Here is a 21,313-nt window from a genome sequence, read left to right as displayed (position 1 = left end):
AATATTTTCTAAAATGTTTATTTTATAATAGGTTTTTTTTTTTACGTAATTTTATCATGACGTACTACAGAAATGAAAGAATAAAAAAACTTGATAATCTTTTATTATTTTCGAATACCATATCTTTTTTAAATGTCATTTAATCATGGTCGTATTCATATCGATATCCAATTATAGACTATTTTATATATTGGTTTTTTTCTGATCAATTATTTTATAACGCGCGATTTTTCAGAAATTCGAGTGGTGTAATGCGACAGACAGTATTTATATACGCAAATAAGTGATTGGCTACAATAATTATTTGTACAAGTGTGTTCGCGTTCGATCGAGATCTGATAAAGTCTTTATCTTACAAAAATTCGTGTGATACATCAGAAAATTTTATAACTTGTAGAAATGAGACATAGATCATAAAAGTAACGGATAAAAATCATTGCAATCATTTCGATAAGATATCTGCTTTTCCTTACGCTTTTTATTAATCCGTAAATGATACACTTTATTGTATATTTCAATTAATATTTACATATTTTTTATAAAGATATACAAATATTTATTATATATATACATATTTCTATCGTTTATTTAAGTATTTCTTCGAGGATTAATTAAAAGTTAAAAACATAAAAAGCTCTATTTTAAAAAAATCATTTTAATTTGATAATTTTCATAACTGAAATTCTGTACATATTATTGGTTTACAACTAATTAATGGCTGGAAATTCACAATTTCAATTAAAGGTCGCTTCCCTATATATCTTTTATATCTATTTCAACAGGCATTTGGAATTTGAACGCATGGACTATGGCGGTTTTCAATACATCGATTAATGAAATTCTAATAATTCCATAGGTTTATTGAATCGGAAATGTATGATTTTCATATTCATCTATATATATATATATATATCTTTTGCTCGATAGATTGTGATTCATCAGCTATTAATTAGTCGTCATTTATGTGTACTATGTAGTTTATCTATCGAAATAATATAAATTCTGATTTCAGTGTATAATTATGTTATTTATAATGTTATTATATATTAGCTTTATATACACAGAATTATATTCGCATTCTTGATAGTTCTTTTAAAAACCGACTGGTAATTAAAAAATTCAGATTTTCCATCATACCTACCAATATTACCTCGAAATATAGCAGATGTCTGCTTATACAGGATATGTCGAGGATTGTTACGAGGGGTAAAAGAGTGCCGTACCAGACTGCACACTTGCCGACATCGGCAACGACTGCTGTCTGGCGATTAACATATAAATCAAAGTTCCAACACGGCAGGCCATCTTCTCTTCCTTTTCGTTCGCGCTCGAATTCACCCTCGGATTCCCCTGTTATTCGCGCCGGATGCGCGTGTGCCACCAGCTATCTTGCGTGCTATTCTCTCTCTTTCTCTTTTACTCACTTTCTCGAAAACGCACTGAGAAGATTATTCGGATGTTGAATAGCTGACAATTATTAAAAGTAAATCTTTCACTTACAATGATATCGAGCATTAAATATAGCGCGCGTTACACGGTTTTGAGTAAAGTATCTCTTCCAAATCAATAAATCATCTCGTAAATTAAGCTAATATAAATTTGCAACGTATAAATGAGAAAGAAATTTTTGCATGTAGATAATTTAAAAAAAGGAAAGAGTACTCGTTTCGATCTGTAATTAAATAGAAGTTTGATTTAGCTAATACGAGATACAGAATTTGAATACGCATTTGGATTGCCCATTAGAGCAGCTTTTTTAATTCTATATTTTAAATTCTTATACATTGCGAAGAGATGCAACACATGACTAAATATGTTTCCAAAAATTGCGGGCTGATTCTAATCAAAAGACAAGATTATTGGTGTAATTTGAACGGAGGGAAACTAACGTCCTTGTCTCGCTGGTATATCTCGCTCCGAAGCCATGATAGATAACTGAGGTGCAACGAGTTCTGGGTGTCGTAAGTCTGCCACGGTAGGACTAACGAGTCCTATCCCGAGAGAATTCTCGGACACACGCTATGGACGTTCGTACCGTAACGAGTATTTTCTCCTTTCGACTATCCGCGTATTCTTTCTCCGCTTCTTTGCCCATGAGCGTCGCGCACACGTGTCAAGGCGATTACAGCACACTGGGGACAACGACTTTACAACGACATATGCAATTTTCACACTTTCGCTGGTCGCAATTTATCAGCGGTGAAAGTCGACCGTAAATGTACGCGAGAAGATCGAGAAACGAGAATGTATTCCATCGAGGACATATATCTTGCTATCTCTTCACATCGAAGAACTGGTACAAGAATAGGTCAAAGATTTTTTTTCGTGAAATGCAATTGTTGCGTCTCGACGAAGATCGTAAATGCAGTTTGACAGAAATAACATTTTAAAATATCCAAACGATCTCCGATGATGCGCGATCAACGAAATGAGATATAAACATTTAAAAAGAGGTTTTCAATGATTGTGTGACGCGATTGAAATCTAGAAAGTTCTGCAAGCTCTATCTGCTTGGCTTGAAATTGTTGTAACTTTTATTGTAAGCAAAATCACTTGATGACACAACGTTTCGCGATGCACCTGTATTACGTCGACATGTGCAAGATTGGTGCGTGACAATTAACAATTAGCGATTTTGATGACAAGCTATAGCATAATTCGAATTAGCTTTAATCGAGTAATTGCGCGCTCCGCCGAAATGTACTTACCCTATCTACGTATTCATCCTTTTCCTCCTCTCTAGCCGCTTTAAAGCCACATCTGTACCTACGTCAGCCACATAATTGGCTTTCGCGATCGTGCCGAAGTACTTGAAGGCGCGAGGATTACGGGGAACCTGATTGCGCGAGAGCTTTGTGCGGTAATTTGGATTTTCCATCGTTTCTCGTCCTTCGCTTTCCTCTTTGCTACTCTCGTCGCTTTTACGGAACTTGCGTGTCTTGCCCTACGAGTAGAGAGAAAGGCGTTCGAAAGAGCAGACAGTCGGTAGTCGAAAACATCTTTCTCGATAGGATATATCAAAAAATGAAATTTTCATCATAGTTTATGATCCATAAGACGAGCACTTAACGAAAACCATACTATTTTCTATCCGTTTACAAACGTTCAATAACATTTAATGAATCGAATTATGCTGATCACGTGGATATAGAGATGAGATAAACATTATATTTTATGTCAAGTTTTGCTGTCGTACATTTAAAAACGCTATATGTGTAAGTAGAAAAATAACTAGATAGAAAAATGCATGGAGGAAACAAAATATGTATGAATAATTAGATTTTATATATTGCAGATATATAATTTTATTATATTATTATTTGCAATATTCTCTCATCGCCTTTATAAAAGATATTTTTCAACTGGCCGCAATTTTCGTAATGAATCGATGAATCTATTGTAATTGGATTATTGTTGCAATCACCGTCCGATAAAGCGCATCGAGATAGAGTGAACGATCGTTAGCGCGATCTGTACGGAGATACAGTTGGAACGAGACAATCTGGCGAATGGCCGACAAGGCATAGAAAAGATTACTCTCGCATTGTGGTTGGGCGACACCAGGGAAGAACGTCACTTTGCCCGAAAGAGGGGATGTATGGGGATGCATAGAGAGGACGTCGCGCGGAATGCGCGGCGCGGAATCGGAGTTGTAATTATACCTGCATGCATCGTTTCTACGTGCTTTATAAATGGCCGTGCATAATGAATGAACTGCCGGACGAACCCGCCGGATTATCCCTCCGAAAGAATGGTCCCGCCATCCTATCTAAATCATATCCGCCGGCGTCGTTTTGCACCACCGGCAATGTTCCTCGAACCCAGGGGGTAATTTTCATGAACGAACGCGAGTAATGCGCGGCCGTGATATTTTTCAAGGTATCAATATTCTTTGCGGCGTTGCGATATCTCGGATTTTTTGCTAAAAATAATTGATTTACAAAAAGGTAAGGTTGAAAAAGATTTCTAAGCCACAGAGAAAATAATGAAACAATATATATGGTATATATTTAAATTTTTTTTTTCTCTAGATTTATATATAGAAATAATATTGTATTATTTTTGTACACACACGCGTACATACATATATATGTGATATAAAATGTTTGCGATTGCATTATCTTCTCTGTCTTGTCATTAACACTGTAAATTAATTCGCAATTATACCATGATATGTACTACGAGGACGTACAACGCGTTGGAAAGTTCATAGGAATGATGGACACATATTATTCCGTAGCGTTTTACCTCTCGTATAACATTTTAAATCTTAATGGAGTGCGCTGTGATGGTACGTAAAGCGTAACGGCCGGGCAATGAATTAATTACGTGGGTTAGTCGTTCGCACTCTCAGATAGAATCGTGCGAGTGAAATTCACGAGCTCGATTTAATATTTCACTCGGAGCCGCGCGGGATGCGAATTCCTCGCAAAAGCCGAAATGTATGCCTTATGTGTGTCGCTCTATATAACACACAAACATTTATATATATACAATTTTATTATAAATATACAATATATGTATTATATATTATATATATATATATATATAATGTACTAATATATTGTATTATTTATAATAAAATTTAATTAACCACATATAGCGCCGTGCGCTGCGGTGACCATTAACGCACATGATTCCTGTATAATATGGTGTACTAAATTATGGTTGATGTGCAACCTGCCACGCGATCCTCGTTTTCAGTTTACGTGATAATGTCTCCGAATTGGACAGGCCAGTACCATCGGTAATCAGCATCGCGGCATCGTGAACAAGCGACCGCGGCTGCCATCGTCGCGGTCCTGTCGCATTTTTCAAACCTTTGCCAGTAAAATTTCGACCTCAACCAACGACGACTCTCGCGCACCGCAATATATCAATTCGCGTAGCTCGTGTGGGCGTCGGTGATGAAACGGCGGGGCAGGTCGTATAAAAATATTGAGTGCAAATCAATTTGGTGATGACGTAACATCGCAACTGCGCTGCCACCAGTGACCTATTTCGCTGTCACACTATGCAAGAAATAGGACTACTTCGAATAAATCTAGATTTATCCAAAAGAGAGAGAGAGAGAGAGAGAGAGAGAAAGGGAAAAAAGAGCAAGAAAGAGAATAAAAATAACAAAATATTATTTTATAGAAATGTCAATCCTAAGTTTAAGGACAGATTTTTCTAACGAATAGTATTTAAAAACTAACTCAATTAAAGTTGATTAAAATTAACAACCACAATCTAATTGCGATTATATACATATATTTCTGCAATAAAATATATTTTATTGAACGTTTTAGTTGGTAACTTTAAACAGTAACTCTCGATGAACCCGACGAATGCATAACTTCCTTAACGTTCCGCGATGGAACGCGTCCTGCGGTTGGATCACCTGTTAAGCACAATGCTTAATACGGGCTCCGTAAGTGATTAGGAAACTCCGAGGGAGAAACCGCCGAAATAATTAACATTCGCGTCGCGACACGGCGTCTCGATGGTGTTAGAGACGCTAAACGACATGTATCGGTATCGAGTGAGTAGAATAGATGGAAATGCGGATTCCGCATTAGCACATGAAAATTGGAGCTTGTCACCCCCTCCTGCGATCTCGAGTAATTCTGCACGCAAGATATCGCGGTCTGCGGTCCAAAGATCTTAACGCATAATTTCTCCGTAGGAAAGTTGACGTTATGTGCGATAGCGCTCGTGGGCAGCATCGCTCGAATACACGTCAAGTGTACAAGTTTCGAATTCTCTATCGAGTCCGTTCTCTTCGTATGTCTCGATCTGGCTGGTTGAGGCCAGGGTTTAATTGGGCTTGACCGGGATCGGATTTCATGGGTTGATTTCAAGCGCTTCTGTTACAAAGATATTCGAGAATCGGAGGACATTGCGATTATCATGTTAATTAGTTGCAAGGGACTAATTTGTGGAATTTGATAGTATCGTCAAGGGATTAATATAGATAAGACCGACGTAATCACAAGAATGGCATATCGACGCATTATTTATAAAAGAAAAGATCAATCGATCCCTTCATATTACAAAAGCACACAAGCCGGACGTTCGCGCGCTCAAAAGGTTTCAAGTTAGAAGTTCTCTCTCAACTTTACTCGCATGCTTCGGGCATTTATTTTTACAAAGAGGATAATCCGTTGGATTCTAGTTGGTTATTGCTAACTGTACACAACGATAATCCCCACGTTGGACCGGGATTTCGTTCTTAACACCAATTTAATGCTACCTCTTTTATCGTTTTCCACTACAAAAATCCATCTATAAATTATGCTCTTTCAGCTCTTTTATTTTGTCGCGACTGTTGAAAGAAATTTGAAATGACAGATACAATAAGGCAGACAAAAATTTAAAAATGCGGTCGAATTTGCGCATAAGATTATTTTATGGATATTTATGTCCAGTGGCATATAAGTTAAAATCATGGCTTTATACCATGCAAAAAAAATATTTTCATCATTCAAATACAATCATTATAAAGGAGGAGAGACGTTACATAAAAAAATCAAAATTATCTCTTATTTTATTTTTTGATATCAAATACTCTTCTATAGCAACAAAGAGGGATTTGAAAATGCGAATAAGTAATAACGATGAATAAGTAATGAAGAATGATTTTTCCAATGATTAGCTTATCGCTGTTCTTCTCTCATTATTATTTTTGACGATTAAGGGAATAACTTGGGCATTTAAGTCTTTTTCTAAGATAATAGAAAATAATGAAATAAGTATAAAATAATTATTATAGTACAACGACAATTTCTCACATAGTTACTGAAAAATTTGATGAGAATTGCTTATAAGAAATTTATTAAAATTTAAGAAGGGAGAGACATTGAAATAATATTTTATCTAAAATTCTATAATTGTATTTTTAATTAATTGTATTGTAGATTTTCAAATATATATATAAATTCACGTTATACAGATGGATTTAATACATTATTAAAGAAGAAATGAGAAACAGAGAGAGTGAAAGTGTTAGTAATAACACAATTATTATATAACACGAAATTCAGTCAGTGACATTTCTTCTGTAATATATTTATCACGAGGGATAAAACACGTGTTCGCGTTTAACTGTGGTTGTCACTATAGATAATGAACATTTTAGATTCCGGATATGGGACGAAAATTATTTCCGCCAGGAGAACAACAATTTCGTGCGGTTTTATATCGCCTTTAAAGTCGGCGTTGTGTAACATCTTCAACGTGTGCCAGATGTTGAAGAGTGCACACGTTTGTCCGCTACAACACATATGGTTGATACGATAAGCTGTGTCGTTTAGTTTCTATTTGTTATTCTTTCTATGAAATTTTTTTTCTTATTTAGAAAATAAACTTTGCGTTACGCAATGTTTGCGCATCCTATCTTGTTAATTCGGGAAATGTATAAAGAGACTTAAAAAATATATAATTTAATTTAAATAATTTTATAAAGGACTTCTGTGTGTGTTTCGAATCTAATCTAGAAGTAATGTTATTGTTTCTGTAGAGATCTGCCATTTTGACCTCTTATCTTATGTACCATATACCCATGCGGCGTCAACACTCAGAACATATATTTTCTCTCCTACACTGCATTAAGCGAGCGACAATTAACAGTCCCATCTCCGATATCGCGGCATTTGTAAAATCGGGCGCTGGTAGATGGTCATTAAAATTATATCCGTAGTTAAGTACACGGGCAGAATACCCGAGCAGTCATCCTCTCGAGAGCTCGAATAGCGAGCGTCTAAGGAAAGCGTTCTCCTACATTTCTAAATAAATTACTATAATTTAAATTATTATTATATCGTAGTACATCAAAAAAAAACGTGGCAAGATTTTCGCTGTTTCGTTGCGATACATTGCTCTTAAATTTTCATCCGTTTCGTATTTTTGGGCTTTCCATTTCGATGACAGGCCAGCCGTGCAAATTAAAAGCGCGCAGCCTGGGCTCGCCGCGGGCAAACAATTTACCGTAGCCGCGACGAAATATTTGCTTCCTCATAAACAAACCTGGTGATCCAATTTGTGCTAGGTGCATTTAGTTGCTTTCGACGCAACGCGTAAGTCGTTGATATATTATAACAGTAATTACAACGCTTTTTTCGTTAAAAAATTATTGCATTAAAATGTTGTTGCAATTTTTTGAATTATATTATTGCTTTGTGTGCGTGTACAACGTATATTTATGACAAAAATGATAAAAATATACTTTGTTATTAACAAAATTAAAAAAAAAAATATGCTTACGTCAAATATTAAAATTAGATGTAATTAAATTTATAAAAATGCTGTGTATTTGTAATTATAAGCTAAATATATATACATATATATATTTTATATAAATGTTTTATAGAATTTACAATTTGCTATATAAACTAAATATTCTCTTATTCTAAAATTCTTCAGCTTGCAATGAGAAAGCCTTTGTTAAATAGCATGGATAAAACCACCGCGCTACTTAAGTTTATTGAAAACACGTTTGTCGTTATCGAGATACAAGCGCAACTATTTAGGACGCGTAGCTTAAGGTCGAATGGAATTTATCGTTGATTTTATCTCTTCTCTTTCTCTGTCATTTGATCTCGACTAAACCTTCTATCTCGCGCTTGTAGTTATTCACGGACAGTTTGGCGTTCACGTTTGGCGATGAGTCAACGAGCAAGACGAGTTGAATCTCGTAGATTTGATCGAGAGGCATATTGACACATCGGCTGAGCGCCGATCGTGCCATAGTATCTCTCGCGTTACAATGCGATGCTATGTATCAGGTATCCGTGAATCATGTAATGCGTACACCTAACGCGCCACGCGCCACGCATACGCCGCATGATTACCACATTAAGATCGGCCGATAGGACCAAGCAAAATAGGCAGCTGAGACGAGCGTGCGTCTCGAGGCGATACATTCTTGTCATATCTCAATGCAATTACAATAGTATTGTAAATTGTCAAAATCTGTATATATATATGGAATTTTGTATATGGAAGATTGTATGTATATATATGTAATTAGTTTAGTTTATATAAAAAGATTCTTTTATGTTGCAACGCAAGAGTTTATTTTCGTTGATCTATCAGAAGATTCTCCCGTTTTAAGAAAACTTTTGATGCAAAAATATAGGTATACTAATTTCGTCAGACAGACGAAATCTATCTTTACAATAAAAAGAATAATGATAAGGGAGAGAGAGGAGGGAGGGGAAGGATTGAAATATAAATATAATTTTTGCAAGCGCGCGATTGCGCGAAACTGTATATATTACACTTTGTTGCAAGAGAAAGAGACCCTGCGCTTCCTAAAATATTTTCATGTATAGTATCTTATGTATATTTATATTCATTGTCAATTAAAGAGAGAGAAGTTATACTGAGAACTGTGTCTCTAGATATATGCAGAGGAGATTTAATAGTTAAATGTAGTTATTAAAATAATTCGCGAATATCGTACGATTTTACTAATTTACTCTACGACCTTAGCTCGGCTGCCTACACTATGAATCGTTAATATCCACCAGCGCTAATTTAGTTCAAGGGAGTTGCGCGAATTTCTCGTCTTTGTTCTCCCTGGATGGCGTACGATGGTTTAGCAATTGTGTGACGAGGGCGCGTCCCGGCGCCGGCGTAACGGTAGAGACAGTCGGAAAGACAGGCAGTTCCCTTCCAGATCTTACCACCTTGCATAATGCATCGCGCGACGCCACTAAGCCAAAGGGGGAACTTCCCTGACGTGGAACGCCAGGAACACACACGCGTAGCTCTTCCATTTCTCTCTTCCTTCCTTATTGTTTAGCATCCCGTTGTGCAAATCCTTCCATTGACTTTCGATCTGCTTGGCTCTTGTTTGGTTCTATCTTTGTACGATGCGTGATCTCTCTCTCTATATATATATGGCTGTTTAATCGCGGAAATTTTTATTAATTCTGCATCACAGAATAATTTTCTTAGAGATTTTATAAACAGATATAAAATTGCGATTGATGCGCAATGCGCGAGGAATCTATCGTGAATAAATAAATTGAAACAATACATTTTTTTAGCTATCGTATCGTGAAAGAGCTGAAAACTCCCCGGTATCGGAAACTTTGTTTACACGCAAAAATTGTTGATTAGTGCTGAGGTTGTTCAAATTTTTTGCGCAAAGATCATTAAAGTTTCGATGAAATTTTTTTGTGCTTTAACGCGCGAGCGATGGTTGCACGGCTTGCGCGGCCGCTCGCTTCGAATTTGCCTGCGTTGGGTTTCACAGAGAAACACGATGCGGTACGTTAACTCCGAAATCCCGTGAAACACTTCGACCATCGTCATCTTGTATGTAACACGTCGTAGCTGCGTACGCCTAGACGGTACGTGCGGACGGTGGTATGGTAATCTAGTTCGCGCCAAGTTTCCACCGAGCTCGAGTTAAGTCGGCTGCGTCGAGTAAGCTCCTGGTGTTACCACGGCTGATGAGTCCAGGATACTTTGGGGGGTACGGTTACTAAAAGATGACACGTTCCCGTCGCATCGCGATAGAAGCCGGTCGGAATTCCGCCGGCTTTTGCACGGCATATCGAGGATCACTTCTTTAGATCGCGATCGCACCGATTGCAACATCGATAACGTTGCCAAGATTACTTGGTTTATCGCAAAAATTACTTCTCTCTTTATTTTAACATATCTATAGTTAAGTAAGAAAACTGCCTTTTTTTTGACGTTTTATTATAGATTTTATTGCTAATGATCTATCTGCAATAATGAGAAATGAGTTTATCGTTCGTATGTAATGCAAATAATTTTATTAAAAATAAAATAAAATTTTGTAAAGAGTCTCTTTAACTAATATATACTTTAAATAATAAAATAACTAATTTAAATAATAAAGAGAAAATTATATATTGCTTTGTGTGATATACGCAGAATTATAAATACTTAAACTTGCATGTTGCATATAATTAAGGATTATTTAGATTTTGCGTTAATTACCTTTTTTGCGCTTTAGGCTATACAGTCTGTATATCTATAACATTAATACAGTGCCAAACTGGCTAACTCTAGCATACTCTGATGTTCTATATTTTATGCGTTACAAAGTGGGATAATCACATAATTTTGTCATACCGTTAGTTAACTTAGAAAGCTTATAATTGAAGAGAATATGTATTGTACTTCGCGAATACGCGCGTTTATTTAGCATTACATAATGAAATTTTGATAGTCCCATGCAGTTTAATGCTAATAATATTTTACACAATGAAAACTTCAATGTTGCATTAGTAAAAATAAATTATGAGAAAATATAAAACTAAAGAGCTGATATTTTTTGTATATATATATATATATATATATATATATATATATATATAATAAGAAAGAATAGGAAAACATATTATGATAATAATAAGTAATTCTTATATTTCAACTATTTTTATTAGTTTAATTATTATGCATATTATTAAGTCTAAGGTAATTTGACATATCTATTTGAAATTATACAATTTAATTTATGAATTGTTATCTCATAAAATAATTGATGGACGTGGAGCGCTTACATCGACATTAAAATTTATGTTTTTAAATATGATGTGATTTATGATGATGTCGCATATCACTGTAAAATAATTACGTCAACTCATTAATATTGCTTAAAACTAATATTGCATCGTTTTCCATTTTTTATAAAGACAGAATTGCAAGTGAGTATAATATACATAGATATAAAAATTGAGGAAAATATAAGTTCATTTAATATTCCTTGAAAAATAATTTCATTTCTGGGACACAAAAGCATCATTAACGGAATAATTCTATAATTTCAATAGCATCTTCTTACTACGCTGAGAACTGTTCCAAAATTTAAAAATTACACAATAAAATTGTTTACAATAAGATTTAAAATCTTGAAAATAATTAGTACTATTACAGATGTCCATATAAATAAGATTATGGCAAGTAGAGCAATGATATCTGTATCATAACGTTGATACCATGGTTTATCGCATTCATTAAATCGGAAATGTTTCACTTCTTTGTGACGCATCACAAATTCTATCCACCATATTGCATTTTCCATGCTGTCATATGGTTGATCCTTGGAGAGAGAACTTAGATACGTCATCTTCTCTTTGTAACTAAACACATATTAAGTTACCAAATCGGTATTAGTATTTAACTGCATTAAGTTAAAAATAATTGTAATAAATTAATTATATAAATTGATATTGATATTTCGGGTAATTTATATTAATAGCAGAAAATTTTGATAACAGAAATTGATTATAATGGTTCATATTAAAGTATATATGGTATAATATATAATATAATACAAAATACTTTTTATCGTTTAGAATCTGATGAATGGCTGTAGAGAGAGATTCTTTGGTTATTTCGTTTAATTTGAGATATATTGCTGCACCTAGCGAGACCAATCGTCGAACTCGAACTTCTTGTTCGGATACAATAGGAATTCCCAGGACTGGAACTGCGTAATAAATAGCTTCTTCGGTACTTTGAAGACCGCCTTGATAAATAAACAGCTTGATGTTCGGATGAGCTGCACGAATGAGATAATTGGTAATGTTGCGCGAGTCATATAAATGGATTGTCGATCGCAAAACAATGACTTAACATTTTTAATTTTACCGAGTACGCCTTGTTGCGGAAACCATTTCGAGATAAATGCATTATCGAGCTTTCTTGATAATTCATCGCAATCAAATTTCCAAACTATTTTATAAGATAACTTCGAAAATACTTCAACAATGTCTTTTAGCATTTCTTTCTGGAAAGTGTGGCAGGCAACGGTGGTTCCAAAGCTCACATAAATAAATCCTTCTGTTGCGTTATCTAGAAATTGTCTTAATTCCTTGTCGTATTTAAAAATTAATTATTTAGTGCGTTTATTACAAAGTGATAAAAGTTGAAATAATATATTACCATACAGCCTAATTTTCGATATAATAATAATAATCTTGAAAATTTACATACTTTTGGCAGAGGTGGCAGTGTTTTTTGTATATGGATTCCGCTAAAAAATACTACATTTGGCTGTTCAGGTCTAGGGTATACGATTGCCGGGTTTTCATTAACTAACAACACACTCATATTTTTTACTACATCGATAATGCGTGGTATGTCATTGCCGAGATATTTTTTAGCCATTTCTTGCTCTATGGTTACGAAATCATTAATCCAATAATAAACACAGGACCATGTCTCGATAAAGTTTTGCAATCTTTGCCAAAAGGATGGATTTTCCCCAACTAACGTTTCAAGTTCCCAATTTGAAGCATGCGATGGAAGTATAGGACTACCAAAAATATATCGTTGAAAATTATGCATGCCCAAGGACATGATTCCTGTGTAATGGATTATCGAGATATCAATGTATGTTTCACAAGATACCGAAGGCGTAATTCTTGCAGAAGGAAAGGTCAATACTTTTATACTTATAACGATACTAACATCTCAAGCAATACAAATATCTTTTAAAATATCGACCGTTCCCCCTTGTCACATGTCACTTGCAAGATATCCTGTACATGTCACTTTCAGAAATCATCTCACCTATGAGAGGAGCGTTAAATCTATATGCCATAGTAAATAACGCCGGATTGCCTATTGCTTCTACGATAACTGCGTCAAACTTTTCATTACTATCTTCTCTATAAAGTTCCTTAAATTTTGGTTCATCAAATATCACGTCGCCAAGCACGTTTTTCAAGTTTAAGACGTATTTTCTGAATTCATTCAATGGTAGTTGCAATAATTGTTTTTTAAACTCTTCACCAAGAAATATTGTATGTGACAAATCGATTTCTGTATAGTTTTTTAACGTCGGATCTCTCATCGGATATGAAGTTAATATGACTATTTCGTGCCCTTGTTTGTTTAAGGCTAAACATAACGACCGGTAAACTATTTGATGACTGTAAAACGGTGCAATCGTGATCACGAGAATCCTTTTGGCATTCGCAATGTTGTTTGCCAGCAGCAACCATAGAGATAAAATCACGCACATTTGACAAATAATTTTATACATTTTGCCAATATTCTGGTAGAACTGATCTTTTGGAATTATAAGCACTTATATATATAAGCATTCAACTATTTCAATAGTTGTTATTAGAGTTTGAATGAGGACACTATCGCATCGTGCTGTCTGATAACGAGCATTTAAATAACCAAATTTTAATATATGTATATATATGTGAATTTTCTATTTGTGCGTTGTAAGATCGAAAAGCTAAACATTTTCGATAAGATTTTAATTATTATACACATTATTTTATATTAATCGTTTATAATTTATTAATACATTAAAAATAGCTTATATATACATATCTTTATTTTCTATTTCAAATATTGTTTTGATTCGATGACTCTAATCATTTATTCGCAGAGCGAATGAAATATTGCAATAAATTTTTATATTATATTAGAATAAGATAGAATTGTTAAATCTTACAAATTCATCCCCGCTTTAATAATTAATAATATTTTTATTGTGTTTATAAGGAGGGATATTGATAAAAATTTCGACAATCAATAAACAAATATAAAATTTCTTCGACGTGCTATCGTACTTTTAATGTGAGAAATATATGTATTTATATTTATTTTATATTCTAATAAGTTCATAAACTATATAAGATTGTTAACAAAAATTGAGGCAATAGTCTATTTTTGGGATCAAATCGAATAAAAAAGTCTTTTAGCATTTTTTTCTCTAATAACCAGTTATCACGATATTGTAATTATGCAATTGATTGAAAAGTTTGATGAATAATGCGGGATACGATATATTAACGAAAATTATACATTCATCAAATTTCAAGTTTATAGTTTATAAATAATATAAATAATAGAAAGAAATAATGCTGATTGTTATGCGGTATTCTATATATCAATTTTATTTGTGTCAACTATGAAGAAATATTTCTCGCAGATTCGGATATGTGTTTAAAGTAATATTAAAATATTTTTTTGCACCAACAACTATCGCAGAGAATTCGATAACATTCGTAAATGAAATCGTAAAATCTGATGTAACACCCATAAAACAAAAAGGGATGCTACAAATATTACTATGGCGAGGAATCCGATGATATCCCAATCGTATCGTTGATACCATGTCTCGTAGCAAAGATTATTTCGAAAAAAAGGCGTTCCATTCTGCCGTATCACGTACTCGATCCACTTTATCGTATTTTGAAGACTGTCATACGGTCCGTCGTTATAAAATTGACTCACATGTTTCATCCGATCTTTGTATCTTAAAATAAAAAATACGATATTATTATATTAATGCACACATAATTTAAAGCTCTTCTCCTTATTGTGTAAATTAATCAAGCTTTAATAAAAAGGAGATTATATATGTAAAAATATATAATTTATGCAGTAATACTTCTTATTTTTTATAACTTCAGATATAGCAGCTTCGATGCTTTCTTTTGAGATATTGTTACTATGAAGATGAACTCCAACGCCCAATTTTTTTAAATATTGCACGTTATACATCTGGTCCCATACAATGGGCAATCCTATGACAGGAATCCCGTAATGAATAGCTTCCTCGGTACTTTGCATGCCGCCTTGATAAATAAATAACTTGATATTTCGATGAGCTACAAACGAGAAAATCAATACGAGATTAATATTGCGAAATAAGACACATAGAAGCGACATTACCAAGAATGCTTTGCTGGGGAAACCATTTCGATGCTATTATGTTTTCAGACTTGCTAAGTAATAGATCAGGATCATATTTCCAAACAACTTTGTACGACAGCGTAGAAAATACTTTGACGAAGAATTTAAATGTATTATTCGGTAAATATTCCCACTGAACGTTGGTTCCAAGACTGACGTAAATAAATCCTTCGGTCGCGTTGTCGAGAAACTGTTTTAAATCCTAGCGAATGTAACGAGACTGATAGTAACAGATTTACAAATGTATATAATGCAGCGCAAATATATTTTATGTGAGAGCATTAAAAAATTATATACATATACATATATTTTTGTATAATATACTTTTGGCAGAGCAGGTGGTACTTTTGCGATATGAAAACCATGGAAAAATATGACGTTTGGTTGTTCGGATCTGATATAAGAAAGCGGTGGATGTTTGTTCACCAAGTATATACTCATGTTTTTCGTTATATCATCAATATGAGGCAGATCTTCTCCTAAATATTTCTTTGCGAGCGCATCCTCTATAGGAATATGTACGTTTACCCAGCTATACATTTGCTTCCACACTTCATAAAAGTTAACAAGTCTTCTCCAAAATGACATATTGCTTTCGGGTATCGTATTGGCTTGCCAATTGGAAATATGCGATGGAAGAATTAAAGATCCAAACATATAGCGCATATGATTGTATACATCCAGGCTTGAGATACCTATATATGTGTTACGTTACTTTTTATTATTTTATGATTGTACAAATAAAATGAAAAAGAATTATGCTTAATGTTGAAAAAATAGATTGTAAAATTTAATTCTTTGATGTCGCAAGTTTTTTTTACCTATAAGAGGTGCATTGAATCTGTATGCGAAAGCGTTCAATGAAATTGTGGGACCTTGCGCTACAATAACTGCGTCAAAATGTTCATTGCTATCAGTTGCATATAATTTCTTCATTTCTGGATTTTTGAAGACCTCGCGATTTAGGATGTGAGATATAGACCATAGAATGTTTTCTATATCTAGAAACTTTAGCCGCAAGCTTGCCTCGGTGACACTATTAAATGGTGTTAGCGTTTTATATTCAGGAAAACCCTTGTAAAAGTATTTCAAATCAATCTCTCTATAATTTTTTAAAGAAGAGTTTCTTATAGGTTCTGTGGTAACCGACACAATCTCGTAACCTTGTTTGTTTAATTCTAAGCATAAACCACGGTAAACTATTTGATGGCTGTACGATGGATAATTTGTTATAACTAATATTCTTTTGGTGTGTGCCACATTATATTGCACTATCCCACATAAAAACACATATATTGATAATAAACACATTTTAGTCCACATTTTTCCAATGATATCAGTAAAATTCTATTGCGAAAGTAAAATGCACTCGTAGTATTTATAGGAAATGATATATATATATATATTCGATGTATATATTTGTGATAAAACTTTGTGCAAATACACTTTATTTGCAACAAACTACTTGAAATGCGCATATAATGTATTTTGAAGTAGAGCGTCAGTTGAATTGTTAATCGCGTAAAACGTGTATTTTGACCTTATGTTCATTTAACAAGTCAGATATAATATAAATTATTTTAGAAATTTTGTAATGCACTTTTTTATTACATGACATACAGTTTCATATGTCTCGTTTTGATTTGTCATTAAAAATAAAAGAGTTCTAAAGTGTGAGTTTAATACAGTATAATATGTATTATCGCATCACGATCCATATCGTGATATCAATTACAATACATAGATGTATTTATTTATCTATTTCTTTGTTTATATCTGTTATTATTAATTACTATTCACGTAGTGAATTTTATAGGATTGGATTAACAATCATAATGATTAATGCGCGATTATTGGCTGTTTACGACGTATCTTCGCGTTGGATATAAAATCGTTGAAACAGACGTGTGGACATTCTCATAAATCTGTCGGCATCATAAATCGTCTCGTTGAGATATATTTAAAAGCACGCTGTCTCCGGTAACAGACGGCGATAAGTTTTCTCAGGTCGCTCGTTTCTCCATCTCTTGTTTCCGTATCGATTAAAGAGGCCATGTATCTTAATAAATTGCGCATTAGCCGCCAGTTGTTCCGACACTATCCACCGTATATATACCGATCTCATAATTTAAAAAGTTTCGTGATTTTATACATTATTTATGTAGACAAACCACGTGAAAGGAAATCGAACTTTCATCTGCAAAATTGTGTAAATATTGTTTGCTTGTAGTGGCGGCCGGATATGAGAGATACGGGATTTTGACAAAACCCAAATATCGTTTTTATATATGTTCGGAAAAGTTTATCCTTGACATAGAGCTGATATTAATTTTCACATACACACACAATACACATTTTACTAAATCTAAATATGTTACTCATTTTCCGCACGATAATCGAATAGTAATAATGAATTACATCTCTTACAATTTTTTTTATTTACACTTATCATCTTGTTGGTACAAAGAAAGTAATTCGAAAGAATGTGATGATACGTATGTGCAATAATTTTAAAAATGAGCCTATTATCTCATAAATTCAACAATCTACAATATATTAACAAGTCTTTCTGAGAAAATTTATTTTAATGATGTATTTTATAAAATAAACACATTTCTATAAGATTTTCGATTCATGTTAAATATCTCTACATGTCTGCAAGGGATGTATAGTACGTATTTTCTTTTAATAATGAAATGAAATGCAACAACGCGTACAATCCGGAGTACTATACGTCAATAAATTCTCTTTAGCTGAAAAATATTATATTTCTCGCAATGTCATATATTTGTTACGCATTCTCGGAGATTGACACACCTTTTATTAATCCAACTTATTCAGAAAGGTAGCGCCACATTGTGTATAAACAGCATTTTCCTTTAGTTCCCATCATGTGAATATTATGAGACTGTCTGAATATAGCGGCTGTCGGAAGCTACGACGAGAAAGACCGCGATACGAATGCGCCGGGAATCCAACATTTCGCATTATAACGCCGATGAAAAAGCCGACGAAGAATTAAGGAAAACGTCAATAAAATCCGTTCGCGATGCCTTGTTATTCCCTGTAACATGTATTTCATGAGGAGTGACAAGTGTCTTTCAATGAGAGGAAAAAGACGTTTACAATATTTCGATCATGATACTGACACGCGAGTTATCTTTGAAGATTATTGTCACGTGTTTGATTCTATGAATAATATCGATACAACGATTATTTTTCTCTCTGAAAGGTATTGAACGTTTAATTTGCAGATGATACGATTCTCGAAAATTCTCTCCTTTGATTGTTCTTCGCATTCGTCACCCTTTGTCATTCGCTTTTATCGTTTAACAATCAAGTTGTCATGGTCAGAGCGATAGCCCTTCAAAATAGGATGTTGATTGCAGTTATGAAACTCTTTGTGAGTTAATTGAAATCTGATTATTTCCATGGGCATTAATAAATATATATTGTTTATATATTGAATAAGAATTATATATTGTTATCTGAATTACGACATAAAAGTTTTATGTTTATCGAGAATTAGATTTTTATAATAATTTAAATAATTTGTAGCATTAACCATATAGGAAATTTTGTGTGCAGTTGCATGTCTTTTATTTGGTATTTGAGTAACAAATTTATATACCAATGTAATACATCATGATTATCACTATAACATTTGTAGAAATCAAAATTTCCAAGTAATATTAAATACCTGTCACAAACTAGGGACAGCAAAGGCAGATTGCGATATACTGGTTTGAAACCGTGCAGGAGGTATGTGGCTCGACGAAATAGAGTTACGAGTGCTTTTCAGGATATTATGTTTGAGTTTCGTTCGTAATATACGCGTGCATCACTAACTTTACGCGGTGATATCAAAGTAATGATAGCGGTTGTGAGGATAAAGCACAATTGCGATTTTAGTTTAAATTAAATACATTGATTGCCGAAAACGAAATAATTAAATTGCACAATATTAGATATGTTTTACAGTATATTTTTGATTATGTAGATTTTTTTTTGAATTTATTTATCTTTACTATATTTTTAATTTTGTATGAGATTTGAGAAATATCGCATCGATCGCATTAATAATACAATATTTATTACATCAACTTTAATATAAAGCAACGCTCCAAGGCAAAGTAGGTAAAGTAAAGAAATCTGTGGGGAGGGGAGATAAGAATTCATCTAATTGAAGTATTTTAATTATTCCGTAGTTATGAAAGGAAGTTCAAGACACGAGTGAATTTTAGCGAGTATCACAGGAATTTTAACTCGGACGATTCGTCGACTATTAAAAGGTAGTTAAATAAAATACCAGCTACCTAAGGAAATTACAAACGGAACAAAGTATAATTACTAAGAAGAGCGTCATATAAAATTCAACGTTTAATTGCAATTTCCATTAAACTTGTACATCGAACGACTATGTTCTGCTTGATTTCGAATAAAAGGCTTTTCTAAAAAACATTACCGGAGTATAATACTAACGAATGATAGATGCAGAAATATAATACTAACGAACACAACAGTTTGCCGCTTTTACAAATGGGTTTGCGCATTTTTTACAGACTCGACCGTGAACGCAAATATGTGCTAATGGATGTGCATCGGTAAAATATCAACGTTGCTTAAATATCACGTCAATGTCAAACGTTGAGCCACATGAGTTAGATATTGCAAACGTTATCGGCACATGATGTTCGTGCAGTCAAAGTGCGTACGGTATACTTTCGACTCAGATGTGCGCACAAAATTATTAAGGCATGATTTTCCTTATATCTGAATGTTATCAATTCAATCAACTCAACCAATTCATCTAACAACTTATCGCGATTTTTTATATTATATGCTCACTGTTTTTTATATTATTATATTCTTGTTTGTTATATATGTTATAATAGGAAGAACTGAGATATATAAAAACTTAACTAAACTCGACTCTAAGCGAGATATTGTTGAAATATCAATCTATCGCTAATACCATTACGATTCAAATTTAAGCATTGTATAACATAACACCGTATAAACTGTGCTTGTAAGATCTTTAATATGTGACATGGTGAAGAATCCAGAATAATTTATCTTTACCCTATATACTTACCAGTGATTCAAGTACCAAAATGGGATGCTGGCCGTTTGTACTTTCGATTCTGTCATTAAGGCAACACTCATGGTTTATTCAGATGACCGCATCGAGAGATATAGATAGCTAGAGAGAGAGAGAGAGAGAGAGTACGAAAGCGATGCTACTCGTATAAGGTCGGTACTCTAGAGTCACTTGCTCATTCAGTTGATTACGTCGGCCCGCAAGTATGGCTTTTCCCTATGGCTTGGAGAGAGCCCATAATCCCGCCATCTCCGTCCCGTTGGGTTGTTTGCGCGCGGTCCTGAAATATCAGTTGACCCACCGGCGTTTACGAGTTCAAACGAGAACCCTTTCTGCTGGTCAGACGTATTATAGTAATATTTTATATACTCTTTTTATAAAAAGTAACATTAACCCAACGTTGATTATCGTTAGCAATATTTATATCGGATGAAAAATATTTATTTATACATATTATATATGCATTATATATGTTATAACTGTTTATGTCGTAAAATCTACACAAAATCTTTTACTTTGTAATAT

At 33.7% G+C, this 21,313-nt stretch overlaps 2 protein-coding genes across 2 annotated transcripts in view; one reads left to right on the top strand and one right to left on the bottom strand.

Annotated features, from left to right (window-relative positions):
* The window catches only part of LOC138938185 (beta-1,4-glucuronyltransferase 1), a 117,310-nt gene that overhangs the window by 69,905 nt on the left and 26,092 nt on the right, over positions 1–21,313 (top strand). The gene's annotated exons all lie outside the window — the stretch shown is intronic.
* Positions 11,436–17,021, bottom strand: LOC138938389 (uncharacterized). The gene is made up of 11 exons (XM_070305304.1): positions 16,509–17,021; positions 16,012–16,382; positions 15,667–15,889; positions 15,383–15,602; positions 14,972–15,247; positions 14,547–14,557; positions 13,540–14,058; positions 12,961–13,331; positions 12,616–12,838; positions 12,307–12,526; positions 11,436–12,104 (listed from the first exon to the last, which is right to left on the bottom strand). Exons 1-11 carry the CDS (start codon positions 17,008–17,010, stop codon positions 11,837–11,839), a joined length of 3,204 nt encoding a protein of 1,067 aa, XP_070161405.1. The 5' UTR covers positions 17,011–17,021; the 3' UTR covers positions 11,436–11,836.

The sequence above is a fragment of the Polyergus mexicanus genome, unplaced genomic scaffold (assembly GCF_030449975.1).
Source record: "Polyergus mexicanus isolate NDT 795.1 unplaced genomic scaffold, iyPolMexi1.0 SCAF_12, whole genome shotgun sequence".
Classification (NCBI taxonomy): Eukaryota; Metazoa; Arthropoda; class Insecta; order Hymenoptera; family Formicidae; genus Polyergus; species Polyergus mexicanus.
Note: the sequence above shows the minus strand (reverse complement) of the source record. Positions and strands in the feature narration are given on the sequence as shown.